The following is a 15254-nucleotide window of genomic DNA, read 5'->3' as shown; positions in this document are numbered from 1 at the left end:
ATAACTAACTAATGTTTGTTTTTTTTAGATAGACGAGATAAAGCAAGAACCCCCCAACGATGATCCAACAAAACCCCAAGATCTTTCACCAGATCACTGTTCTGTCAATAATAATAACAACCATGTCAGTAACAACAATAGCAAGGAGAAACTCGATAATAGCATTTCGGATGAAGAGGATGATGAAGACATTGAACATGATGTTACTGACGACGAAATCAAGACCCACAGGAGAATGAGTGAAGAATCTCTGCAAACCATGAACCCGAGCAGAGTAGCCGATATGAACAGACAGAGAATGCATTCTTTTCGGACCCCGAGCCCTTCAGATCTGATGAGCGGAGGACAGCTACTGCCGAGATGTCCTCCGGGATCCAACCTCGAGAGGTTGACAGCCGCGGGGTTTCCTCTAGTTCCGAATTCCATGTTCAGTCACAGTATCATGTACATGAGTCACTATATCCCTGGTCTTTCCCACGGTCACAATCTACCCAGCTCTCCTCCGGGATCCAGCGGACTCAACCTTTCAGCTCTGGCAGCGAGTGCGGCTGATGAACGTCGTAAGAGGAATCGTACCTTCATAGATCCCGTGACTGAAGTACCTCGACTAGAACAGTGGTTCTCCCTCAACACTCACCCATCGCATAATCTGATTCTCAAGTATACGGAAGAACTCAATAGGATGCCTTACAGACAGAAGTTTCCAAGGTTGGAATCCAAAAACGTCCAGTTTTGGTTCAAGAATAGGAGAGCGAAATGCAAACGTTTAAAGATGTCTCTCTACGAAGCTGGACCACCGAGCTCTATGTCTCAGTACCATGTAAATGATAGAGATTAAGAGGTTAATTGAAATGAATACGTCAGTGTTCTACGTAATGTTTAGTAGTTTCCCAAAGTTATAATTTATCACAATTATCTAATCATCGTGATAGAACCAAATTTACTTTATATATTTCCTCTGATTACATTATGAGTTGCTTATTTTTAAGGCAGTTATCTGTTGAACTTTATTTAAGCGAATATTTTCTTTAAAACCATTTAATGGTCATGTATAAATTAAAAATTATGCGTATTGTAGATTTAAAATCGTTTCAATTGGTCAAATAGTTTCCCCTCGCTGGATGGATATATCGAGTGAATAACCTTTCAATGAGAGGGATAGTTTCGTAAAATAATTAAGGCACCTTATAAGACATATGTATTTAGATTGTAAGCCGAAAATAATAAGTAGATGTGTTATTCCTTGTTCCGAAATAATTTATTTATCTGTGATTTTCGCGTTGACTTCTTGCATAATAATTTAATAATTTCTGTACAAATAAATTAACTACGATAAAATGCATACATAATATGGGCATTCGAAATTTAGGAGGCTATTATTATATTTAACTGGGTACTTAAAATAATGAATAAAAATATGCACATTTCAAGAATATTAAACCAAAGATCTTAGGCTTCTTCGATGTTATCAAAAACTCTGTTTACGATGCACGTGGATTATGTGTATGTATATGTAAATATATAATGTTCTAGTTTAGGTACTACAATGGAGTTAACGAAAATTACATAGAAAACATTGTGCTTGCTTGCTTTTTAAATCTTCTTGAATAACTATTCAATCATTTGGAATAAAAAAACACGATTAGAAAAAAGCTTACATTTCGTCGGTAAATTACTAAAATAATAGTGTAGTTTAGACAAAACATGTGTAATATGAAATATGTTTAGGAGTAATTTTTCTGGGATCTGCTTTTTAAACATAAATTACTCGCACTTTATTATGTATTTCCATTTATTAATTGTGACTTTGATTGGACGTGAATACGTTGATTTTTTAGTTTCAATTTGCGAATAAGTACTCCCGAAGTAAGTCTGTACATATCACACGTACTAACAAGTATATTGTTTTGTTTTACATACATTTATTTCTGAAAAAAATATATTATACTATATGCCAACTTCGTTCACTGAAACATTTATTTTCGTTCATAATTTTCTAATTTTTTATTAAAGTAATCAATGTGGGCTATTTATCAAAACACACATTTATATTTGTCTCATATTTGAAAAATCACTATGATGAAATATTAATAGCCTTTTTCTTTCGATAATTTATTGCACTTCATCGAATGTCTATTTTAGTAAAGAATATTCGCCATATTGTTTGTTCCGTTGTATAAATGTTTGTAGTTTTAAGTAAAAATATTCCATATTCGGAAATTACTCGCGAAAGGAGATTATTTGTAAAATAAAGATCTGAAATAGACACATCGTTTTACTTCACCTTCAACAATTTTAAGTTATATTGGTTTCTGCCTAAACTGTATATATCTTCAACATTTTTGCATCTCCTCTAGATTTATAAAAATAGGATGTTTTGAGCTAGTGTTAAAGAAATTTGAAAAACCACCACAGTTTTACCTGGTAAAAATATCACAAGTACCTACAAGCAAATACAGGTTTTTATGTTTGGTATGGAGAATTGCTACTTCAAAAAAGGACCTTGGAAACGTTTTTGTTTATTTACTTGACACGGCAAAAGTTCACTGTGCATCAATACGTACATACGTAAAAGGGAACAAAAATGACACCTATTAAAATCTAAGATTTTGGCAAAAAATCATTATTCTTACATTATAATAATATTTGACATGACGTGAGATTACTTTAAATCTATAAATTTCATTAAAGAAAACAATTAAAAAGAAAGGTAAGTATTTAAGTAAAATAAGTACCAGTAAGAAATAAGTTTTGATTTAAATGAAATAATTGAGGAGGGTTGCGGCCGGTTTTAATTTCCCCCGATACTAGGACTTGTGCGGGGGGAGTTAAGATGATGAGAATAATAAGCAATAGGGTGGTATTAATCACCAATCCAGCTCCAGCAAAATACCTCTTAAAATAATATGATCTAATTTTTTTTTTCTGTTTGCGAGACATTCTGTAAATGTACGTTTTAGTTTTTACTTCTTAAAAGCTATAATAAGATTTATTACAAATGAAATAATTAAAGATATCTCCCCATGATTTTTATGTGAAATTTACGTTAACGCCAGTAAAACAAGACTGGTGTAATATTTAAAACTTTTTAAATAAAATTTTGTAGAAAGATTACCGATAATATCCTTAATGCGACGTACAAAAGAAACATTTATAGAAAAATAATTTCTTACAAGAGCAGTTCAGCAAAGTCAAAAGTTGCGTTAACAGGTAGATGCGATGGTTTTTGTGTCCGCAGCTGTATGTAGGTACCTGCATACCTCTCATCGCTTGTCAAAGAAGAGGCAATACATAATTTAGTAAATATTTCTTATAACAACACGAAGAAAAGAAAGGAATAGCCGCCGCGCACCGAGCCGCGCGCCACGCGCCGCGCGTCACGCAGTCGTCAGTCGACTGTGTCCTAATTGAAATTGAGTTTATGGCCGAGATGTAATACCGGAAAATTGAAACCAAAGGGTTCGGGATTTGGAAAAGTTTAATCCCGAATTGTTTCTCCGCCTTCGAATTCTGGCCAAATGCCTTTCTGAGGCCCGGAAAGCATAAAAAATAAGATTGTTTCGTAAATAAATGCGGAATAGCGCATAATGGTTTTGCGGACTTAATTGTTATCTCGAAACTTATTCGGTTTTGTGACTAAGATTAAACCCTTCGCTACAGAAAGGGGTGAATATTATACACCAAACCGTTTAAGAATCTAATAAAAATATTTGAAGCGCATGTAAATATTGAGGTATTATTGCTGTTTCATGTCTACGCCTACGCTTAAAATGATACAATAAATTATTTTACTACTCTGTCCACGAAGGGTGCCCGATGTGTTAGTCCAAAAAATATCTTTTATATTATTGTAATGATAATTTTTAATTAATTCTTTTTTATTCAATTCGATATAAATAAATGTTACAAATTTAAATTCAATGAAGAAAAAAATACTCCTCGCAAATAGATACCTCAAAAAACCATACTGAGATGTTAAAAAATGTTGTGTAATAAGAAAATAAAAAACGAATTTAATTCTTCATCATGAAAATGTATCGGATATTTTGGCACAATTTTTGTTCAGAAAATACGCGTTGAAGATCTTAAAGATGTAGTGATTTTTTTACATGCAGGACATATGTACTTAAAATTTGGAACATTTTGAAATTCCAGGAGTGAAGTTAGAGGTTTGCAGTTAAATAGTTTAATAACACTTATAATTTATATTTCAAGCACTAACTTTGTACGTTTCCATTTTATAATTAAAACTTTGTTCTTAAATCACAATAAATAATTTATTGTAACTTAACTATAATGTCTACCGGTTTTGAAGCTAACCTATTCTTTATCAAGTATTAATCAGTCTTGATAAAGAAGCGGTTAGCTTCGAACCGGTAGACATTCTCATTAAGTTGTAATAAAATATTTATAATTATTATTTTTTTTTAAGTAACATTTTAACTAAAGTTATCATTTGTTTGGAATCCTAGTCTGTATTTGTAAATATAATAAAATTATTTTTGGATAAAAATGAATAAAAAAGGAAATAGTAGGTACTCTGAGACGAAGCACAAATGTCTTGATAACTTATAAGGTGTTTCTTGATTTTGGATGTAAAATATAATGTCTGACATGCAGTGTTCCGACAGCATCCGTGACACGCGGCTTACTTAGGGGAAGATAGTGGTGTATTATTACTCGTGTATAGAGCTACAGCTGTCAGAGCGCATCCTAGCATTTGTGAGAATCTCTCCCACTGCCACTCCACCTCCCCGACCCGTCGCCTACTCGGGACACCACTCCCCACACCGCGCACCGCTGCAACTATCCGGCACACGCCGTAGCCAGTTGCTATAAGATAATGTTGTGCAGCCGCCGAGGTATATATGCAGATCGCAATCACACTTTTTACAAGTCTAGAACATTTTCTAGAAAATGTAATTTCAGAAAAAATACTGATATTGACACTTCAAATGTTATTTCTAAGGGCTTTTATAACTTAAATAAAATGCTGTCTTTTCATTTATTGATTCAGTGATAATATCTTTATTTAAAAATTTTAATCAATCGGTAAGTACTACTAATTATGAAAATCTATACAGACGTGTGTTTTGATACACTCAATATCATTATCAAACACATAAATGTGCGAATATGCAAAACAATACATTTTAATAATTAGTTGTATTTACTGGAAAATGTTCATTTTTAAATTAAGTTTTAATTTACTTAATAAATCACTTTTGCTACCACATCAGATTCTGATATCGATTTTCTTGAAAGTCAACAAAAAAGTGTAATTTCAACGTAATCCATAATTTATCTTAAAGACTGACCTATCATGCAAGATTGATAGTGTTCCTGTTTAATACAAATAAATGCATTATATTATACTAACGTTAGCGTTAGCGTTGTTAAAAAGAATAAGAAAAATAATAATTAGAAACGTAATTAAAGACTAAAGCTAAACTAAATAAATATAAAATTTCAGAAAATTCTCATAATGCCATACCTTAAATGTGCGTCATAACTCAAAATGATAGTACATATAATATTCGGTAATTTCAATCTCTTGAGCAAAACTAAAACAAAAAATTACTTCTCTCGTTGAATTGATGTAGGAAATGAGTAGATACTTTAAAAAGTGGCTTTCCCTAGTCTGTGAAAGTAGTGACTGCATATAAAGTGGAATGAACAGTAGAAGAAACACTAAACGGTACCTAGAACTAGAGATAAGGACGAACCGGAAGGATGTCGAGTTTATCTTCTGCTGCTGCCAGTTTAACTGTCTCAAGACTTGGAGCGAGGAATGTTGTGCATCCGTCTCGCACTTCCAGCATCGTCATCTTCAGCTTCACATCAAAATATAACAAAATCTTCTTCAAGCTTCCTTGCGGATATGCATAGTATTGTAAAGGAAAATAATTTTCATATTTTTTTACCGGGATTTATTCTGTTTTTATTAAATTCTCAAAAAAAAATTTACACAACATTCAGCATTTAAAAAATCAGTTTTTATTTACGAAAAATCTATTTGCATTTTACTATATAATTTTTTGACATCTCATCAAAAATGAAGAAGAATATGGAAGTCTGGGCATTTACGGGGCTGACGACCGTCATAGGCTGGTTTAAGTGATCACTTTACACACGTGTAACATTCACCAATTCTACCCATTATTGACAACCACACTACTCAAATTCTTGGAAGTTCTAAATATATGAATTAGAAACCTTGTTCTTGAATCACTAGAGACATCTATTGGTAAGATGAAAAGAAGCTTATATATATATAGCCCCGTAAATGCCCAGACTTCCATGTTATTCTTCATCTTTGATGAGATGTCAAAAAATAATATGAAAATAACTCCTGTAATTGGAGATAATCCAGATTTTGTGGACAAGTATTTGGATACACTCAAAATGTTGTTTTTTATTGTTTATTATTTAAAAAAGACCTTTTTAGGGTTAAAATATTTCCTTTAGACTATATTTTGTTTTTTTTTTCATTTTGTATCGTATATTTAAACGTTCAATATTAACATAGGATAAGTACTGCCTTTTTTCATTGTATCAAAATTGTACATTTGCTAAATAAATATATATTATTCATTGATTCGGCATCAACTTTGTGACATGTAGATTTTTTTCCTATCTCTATAGGAAAGCGGCATACTGGTTAGTTAGTTAATCATTATTATTATGAGGAAATTATGAATAAAAAGAAAGATGAAATTTTCACTTACCAAATTTATCAGTAATCACAGGATAAATTGATTGCCAAACAATCAGTTAGTATTATGTACGGGTATTTACGTGATACAAATATCTAAAAACTGAAGTGGAGCATATCTGAAAACAGCTTATTAATTTTCAGGTAACATTCTTCAAGTGGGGTGATTTAAGTTAAGGTGAGACACCCCCTATATGCCTTTGCCTCATGCGATCCTAGACGCAAATCCTCCCTTCCATCATCCAATAAAGTGATATTTTTAATTGGACAAATCGGATTGACTTCATTATATGTATTAAATCTCATTGGCTTGTGTGTGTAAAAAGTAGCGGCAAATTTCTCTCAACAAAATAATCTTTAAGACAGTATCATTGTTTGTACGCGCTTAAGCTGAAGAAAACAGTCCACCAAATCTAGCAATATGGAATTTTATTATTTTTTAAATATATATTTTCTAAAATCATTTCTAAACAATTGATTATTCAAAAAACATTATTTAATACTAAAAACCCTCGAAACCGCTGGCCTGGGTTGTAAGCAGGTTATTTTAGTGTAAAATATAACTAAAAATATAACATCATTAAAAAAAAACTATTCCATCTTACAAATTATTTTGAAATTACTGTCGGGTATCGGACCTGCGGTGGCAGTTTCACAGCAAAACAGGCACGCAATTAAGCCTTGGCGCTTTTCAGATATTTTTTTTATCAGAAGTTCGGTTATTAAAGTTACGATAAGTTTTTCTTATTTTTTTATTTAGATGAATATCTTACTTAAGATGTAAAACATATATTTTTTAAATAAAAATCATCCAACCGCTTTCACTTGAAAACATTCTAACGTAAACTTTATATATCTTTATGCGGGGGTGGCTTACCCTACTTTGGTTAATTTAAGACGAGCTAGGGGTTGATATTTAGGATACCTTAAAAATTATCATTATCTTTTCCTTTTTTATTTTCTCAAAACTAAAATATAAAAACGAGAATATCTGATTAAGATTAGGTACTAATCCGTAGTGGATATTTTACATCAATGACTGAATTCATCTTACAGCTTAATAAGTTGTCAATAACAGAATTTGAGTCCAGGTGACTGCATTATTATCCTCACAATTGCTTTAACTTCTAAGGGAATTTAACAAATCGCATGGATTTAACGATAAACCACATACGTATCTTATTTCCATTTGGAATATTTATTCGTACATATGATTTGCGATGTATTCCTAAGTAAATAAGACTTCTAAAAGATAAAGTAATATTTCATTTATTTTGTTATTTTTGTTTCTCGTCAAACTTTAAATCTTGAAAACATCCGTTTGTTTCACATTTTTTATCTAAGCGTTCTTTAGATTACAACTACTAAAATTTTCATTTAAAATAAAATTATTGTAGTTTGAAAATCACGTGCTATCGACAGAAACAATCATAGGGTAATGGCGTAGTGGATAGTTTAAATTATTGTTCTATGAAAATCAAGTGTTATTGACAGAAATATTCAAAGGGTAGTTTTTAGGTTGCAGTGGGGCTCGTAACTGGTACAGCTTTTGGTCTACGAAGTCTGTGCGGAATCACCAGAATAAATGATAGCATTACCTCGCGTCCCAGTTTACCGCGAGAGGAAATAAGATCGTTCACTCCCCGAGTAACTATCCCGGCCGAGTAACCAGTAACCAGTACCAGCAGCCAGCACCCACCCCGCGAAGGCACATTCTCCACTATATCTTACAATAAAACTTGTAAGACCTCTGGCTTATAAGAGCCAAGATTTATTCCGCTAACTTAATACGCCATAACGATCTTTTGTAGACGTAATAATTTTCCACATTCCGCAAGTTATTTAGTTCCTAAGCCGCAGTAATGGCGGACAGTGAGGTAAGCCTTCATCGTTACGTTAAATTGTTTTGTGTGGATAATTTGTTCACGTTATTAGGCAAAAAGTTAATTACGGGGGGCCGGACAAATTCATTTCGGGGACATTTCCCGCGCGATTTAATGTCGCCATTTATTATCCACTAATACGAGGCAAAACTAGATGGAGCTCATTCATTACAAAATATTTCTAATTATTATAAATTATTTTACAAAGTAGAATATGACAAAATATTCAGTCTGTAAAATGCCTATGTTAGAAGCGAAATATAAGTGATATTTATCTTCAACAAAAAAAATCATACCAGAAATTAAATTTTATTAATAGAAATCGAGCCAGAAAAAAATAGAGTGTCCATATTCTACAAATATAAATTTATAAGTCATACGATTTCTTAAAATTGAAATATGTTTATTATTTCTTTCAAAAAAAATATTCCAGCAATAAATTTTGAAGTGTTCTTTATGGGATATTTAAAATTGATAACAATAATTCAATTATTATTCACAATTTAAGATTTTCGTTTTATATCTGAGATCTCCCTCTGCAATTTATTTTCATTAGCGATCATCCGCCACTAATTTTATTCAGCCCCTAATCTCCTTTCACCCCCGGTTAGCCACCCTCGTCTTGTCGAGTCGTAATCTTACGAAATGTTCTCTCCGCGTACTTTCCGAGAATCGAGTTTAGAAAAAAATTCATACAAGTGCTCGTATCAACTTACCTACCAATCCACTTTTCAGTGTTCAATTTTGGTTTATAGAGCTCAACATGTTTGATTACTTAACAAAAGATACTGACAGTTTGATATCTCAACATAGATGAAGAAGAATATAGAAATCTGAGTACATGCCGTAGGCTTATATCTATCTGTTCCAAAAATTTCATATTGTGGTTATCAATCATGCTACATGCTTATATAGTGCTTACTTAACCAGCCTATGATAGGTCATAAGCCATGTAAATATCCAGATTTCCATATTATACTTCATCCAACATACATTGAGATGTCAAACTGTTCTTTACCACAAAATTTTCAAGAATCAATCATTTTATAAAACTAATGTTGGAGATTTATTTTCTTAATTAATTTACATCTCATACACAATTGGCATAGCGGTTGACATTTAAGAGATTGAAACAACATTTTTCAACTTATTTTGAATCTAAATCGAAATCGAAAGAATCGGAAACAGATACATAAAACACAATTACTTCTAATAATATGAAAAACGGAATGTCAAATTTATGTTTCTTTATCTAACGAAAACTGAGTAAGTACAAATTACAGAGTTTATCCAAATTTCTACTAACTGTCGTGGAGAACGTCATTTCGTAATAACGAGGGGCAATTGGTAGTTTTTTCATCGCTCTCAAGTAAATGAGACACAGACTAACGATAATTTAGAAAATGGTTATAACTGTATGTGGGTAGGGTTTTATTAAAAGTTCAAATTTTTTAGGTACATTCTGCACCCACTGCTTAGTCATAATGGAAGAACTTACATTATTATTTTAAATCACAAATTTTGTAATTATTTTTATGTCTGGCTTAAAGGATTTAATAAAACCTTCCATCTAGATTAAATATAATGGTCACCACTTCCAAAACGGCTATTTTCTAAGCCCGCCATAAAACGTCTTAGCCTAATAGGTTGGTTTCTGGACGAAATATTTCCTGGTAATAAGGACATTCTTCCATAAACATATCTCGGTACGAAGCTGCAGCCCTTGATAACTGGGATCATAAATCAAATAAAGAGCCCTTATACTGCTACATAATCTTAACGTTTAGTTCGAAGGATTATAATAAGCGCAGAGATAAAACCCTTAATCGATATTTGTTATTGCGAATAAATATTGAATGTATATTTTAAATATGGATTTGAGATCAACTTAAGTTTCTTTTATTTAACAAATTTGATAAAAAAAATTCTCACATCCGTTGTATGTATAATTATGCTGAGATAAGTATACTTTTTTCATTTTATTACGAGAAATATATATATATATATATATATATATATATATATATATAATATATTAATATATATATATATATATATATATATATATATATATATATATATATATATATTTATATATATATGTATATATATATTTATATATATGTATATATATATATATATATATATATATATATATATATATATATATATATATATATATATATATATATATATATATATATATATATATATATATATATATATATATATTACTATTAACATATATGTTTTCTTTGGTTAGTGAAGTATTCATGAAAATTTTGGAAAATAACAATAATTTTTTTTACGAACTACCTACTTAACAGCTTGCTTATTTAAATAACAATATAAAAGTCAACGATGCTTTTTGGGTATTAGATTTTGTAAATCAACTTTCGAAACTAATCATAATAATATGAAGACAGTTTTCGGTGATAAACGAAGACTTCATTAGAAATGTAAGCGAGAGATAAAGTTAATTCGACCAAAAACGCTGAGGAATCAGCAACGGCTAAAGTATTTTTTTATGAAGGATTGAATTGGGGGTGAAAAAAATCATTTCGGGGTTGGTTTAATGTGGCGGGGAGCGGATAGAGCGTGAACGTTTAATCTCGTCATTAAGTCTAGGCCATCTGTTGTGTAAAGATGCACTACTCGTTAAATATATTCATATATTTTAAAAATCGTTGACGATTTAATCTTTTTGAAATCTTTTCAATACTCAGAAAGTATTAATAGTAGTATATTTTAGTATGTAAATAATGTAAAAATTACATTCTTACATATTAAAACATACTACGTTTTTTATGTAATTGGAAGTAAAAACCTTTTTTTAGGTATTGTAAGTTTAAGTTTTGTGAAAAGCATTATTTATTGATGTAATCCTATATTGCATATTTTTAAACTTAAGAACTACAGTATTTATTTGGGCAGTATATGTACCATATGCAGCATCTCCTAACGCTCCCTTCTCGTTCAAAGTTAGGTTTTTTCTTGACCTCGTTTGCCTTCTATTTCATTTTTTCTTCTGTTTCCTCTGTTTTGTGAGAGTAGTAGGAGGCTGTGTGGCAGAATATGTCCGATTATCTTTCCTCTTCTGAATTTTTTTTTCACTTTATTTTTAAACTTCAGGAAAGACAAGTTCACATAAATCAAATCAAAATACAACACGGCGGTAAATTTTATATTTGATTTTTATTTTAATTACATCCATAATCTGATATTTAAAAAATACCCACCGACTTTTCAATGCACGTTGACTGTAAGGACATAAAATAGATCTAAAGACAGCATTAGGGATGAGTCAATCTTAAATAAATGAAATCATAAAATCCCAACGAAATCAGCCAGAGGATTATTTTTTTATCTTATATTTTCCTAAATTGAACGAGGTCTTCGGCTTAACAAGTTATTTTATAGAAGACAACCGACCCCGAGCTAACGAAGTTATTAAAAATATTTCTTTCAGTAATAAGGTATTCAGAATTATTAAGGAAATTTTCATTTTATTTCCAACAAATTTATAAACATGAGTTGAGGTTTCTGCCCCCCATGATGTTTACACTGAATGATGTGTGTTGGCACTTAAAAAGCATACACAACTTTTCGATATTTGAGTAATATAGTCAATCACTAGTGGAACGGCGAATGTCACACAGTATTTAAAATGATTATCTAAACCAGCCAATGGCAGGTCGCGAGCTCAATAAATTCTCAGATATCCATATCCAATCTCAATCAACTTATTTGTCTATGTATCAACAAAAAACTCGGCTTTTTACTGTTTTTGAGTCTTCAACCCCAAAATAATCTACTTATTTATAGCCCTTGAATTATTGGAAAGTCAGAGAGCTCTGTTGTTACATTAAATGCTGGATATTTTCAAATAATATTATTTCTATAAATATCCTATCATTGAATTTATATCAAATACTGATATTTTTCAAACATAATTATTTTACCAATAAAATTTTCCAGATATGGTGATGTGGTAGGATGAATATTACAGTCTTTGAAATGAAAACCCATATAAAGTGCATACAAAAAAATAATTTATTCAAAAAAAATTATAATATATATAATAATAAAAAAATAAAAAAAACTCGTATGTTATAAGCTAGTCACCAGGTAACAGACAAAACTAAATTGATAAATTATTAATTGAGTCGTGAGTAAATGATCAACGCTTATGCTCGTATTTATTAGCCGATATCGAGGGACTCGCACACATTACATACATTAGCTTGTACGATTACGAGTATGCAACCCCGACCACCCTAGTTATTGCTGTTATTCTCCTTTTTCTATAAATTACTTCTTATAAGAGATATATAGATATATATAAAATTAAAATACAGATTTCGTTACCCATTTAGTAGTGTCACTAACGTACCTCATACGTACTTTCCTAACGCACGTCATATTTATCCCATCGAATACTTTCCACGTGTTTATCTACGATCCGGATCCATAAACTGTTCACCTTGCCTCAACATATTTAACTATCGAGTCAATACCACATCGATCTGGTTCAACCTGTGCACCATTTAGGTACGCAGAAAAGAAGAAAGAAGCTTATTTAAGTTATTGTTTCTGTTAAAATCGGGTATGATACGTGATTTAATAGAATTGAATCACTATTTAAATGATAAATCAAAAATCAATTTTGGAAAATTTTTACATACGTAGTTTATTAATTTATTATTGTATCTCGTCATTTCCGTTATGGCTAAAACTTTCGACTTCGATTTCTTCAGAGGCGAGATATGAATTTGCTTTTATGTTTTTATTCTTATACATACTTACATTGAAATTATTTGTAACTTTGTAATGGATATATAAAGCGTGAGAGAAAAGTCACGTGTTTCTCAATTCAGACCAGCGCACCTTCAGCCTCCAGCCTCCAGCCTTCAGCTCTCGGTGACAGCACATTGTATTTTGAAAATAAGCAAATCCTCATTATGGAAGGTGAGAGGAACATATTTCTCCACCCCCTAAACGCTCCCTGACAATTGAATTGTTCTCACACAAATGACCTAAACCCCCTCCGTTAGGAAACTGTCTATCATGCTAAGGAGTTTATCGTGATGAAGAGAAGGATCATGTACAGCAGGGGTAGTTAAGTAGCAAGCATTAAAACAAATTTAATAAAGCGTTTATTTTCTTTATTTACATACTCCTTATTATTTTAGAGGTTCCCATTTTCCAGGACATCCACAGTTGATAGTTCGTTGGCAGTTCTCGTCTCGTCATTTGGGACGCGGACCTAACTTGGGAGGGTGCAAAGTAGCTGACAGCCAACGGAAGATCTTGTGGAGAATGTTTGTGGAATCCATATTCTCCACATTGATATGATTGAATGAATGAATCAATATAATGTATATAAGTATATTATGAGAAAGGGGAAGAACAAATTACGTTTTCTTTCCATGGTTGAATATAAATTATCATTTGATTGCAGTGTCCTTGTATTTTTTTGTAATATTTAAAAAATATATTTAAATAAGAGGATAATCGTAAATGAACACGTCAATAATAGACATTTTAAACATTTATTATAAATTAATATTTCACACTGAAAAACAAACAAAAAAATCTTCCTTTCATATACAATTTCATAAAATATGTGACTTGTTTAATATTGTTTACCCCTTTACAATAATCACAACCCCGCTTGAATGGCTGTAGCGGTGAGAAGCTTACCCCTAACCTCCGTACTCCGCATTTACAACACAACGGTGTGACATACTTACTGAATTTATACATTCACTTAGTGAGTTCAGACTTGACTGATTCGCCTACGTGTAAATGGATTACCCCGACTAGCGAATGTACCTATGGGACGCGGGATCGTATCAATATTGCGAGTTTTACTAAACAGTTAAACAGAGGGAAAACATCTCTACTGATTGAAACATACCGTATTACTACAAAAAATGTTTACATAATAAATAACGCAAAAAATTGTTCATGACGTTTATGCATTAAAAGAACCGAAACTATTTTTTAAAATGTGCAAACAAAATATTATAAATTCAACGGATACAACTCAGATGGGACACATTCTTGATAATATGGTTTAATTTTCTTTTAATATTTTTTGTCTCGTTTAATAAAGTTGGGTGATTTAAAATCAGTCGTAAAATTGATAGCTCAGTATTTTATCTTAACCTATACTATCTTAATCTGTGCAAGACTGATTCCATTTTTTAATAGTAGCCCGAAAAGCCTCTATTTAGAGGCTTGTCTACAGGTAGGATAGTAAGCAAGACAAAGTATGTATGAAATATATACCACGAACACTAGAAAATAAATATTTTGTTTTATAGTATTGCATTGCGAGTTTAGCAGTCGAAATCAAACATGGAATATAACATTATCCAAACTTAATGCTTAGATAATGGACAAAAGAATACTTGGTTTCTTATTATGTAACAAGCGGTAAAAGGAAAAAAACAAACCGGTACCAATTTGAGATCTAAAAATATTTTTTTTTAAATTGAATGGAAACCAAAAGTTTCTATACCGGACCTGAGAACGTTGTGGGTGATTTCAGAGAATGTAACAACCGACTACCGTATACGTTTGTTTTATTATTATAATTATTATAAATATGTGATATTATCACACAAGGATCCTTTACCCTACGTACATAA

The 15254-nt window shown here is 31.3% G+C and overlaps 1 protein-coding gene across 1 annotated transcript in view; it reads left to right on the top strand.

The window, feature by feature from the left end:
• dve (SATB1_N and homeodomain domain-containing protein dve) overlaps window positions 1–2266 on the top strand; it is a 111980-nt gene extending 109714 nt beyond the window's left edge. The window contains exon 6 of the mRNA XM_088278256.1: window positions 29–2266. Coding sequence (XP_088134382.1) covers window positions 29–838 — 810 coding nt within the window. The 3' untranslated portion in view covers window positions 839–2266. The remainder of the gene's footprint in view (window positions 1–28) is intronic.
• Window positions 2267–15254: the final 12988 nt, after the last annotated feature.

The sequence above is a fragment of the Brachycentrus maculatus genome, unplaced genomic scaffold (assembly GCF_059751285.1).
Source record: "Brachycentrus maculatus isolate JH-2025_06_01 unplaced genomic scaffold, ASM5975128v1 h1tg000005l, whole genome shotgun sequence".
NCBI classification, from domain to species: Eukaryota; Metazoa; Arthropoda; class Insecta; order Trichoptera; family Brachycentridae; genus Brachycentrus; species Brachycentrus maculatus.
Note: the sequence above shows the minus strand (reverse complement) of the source record. Positions and strands in the feature narration are given on the sequence as shown.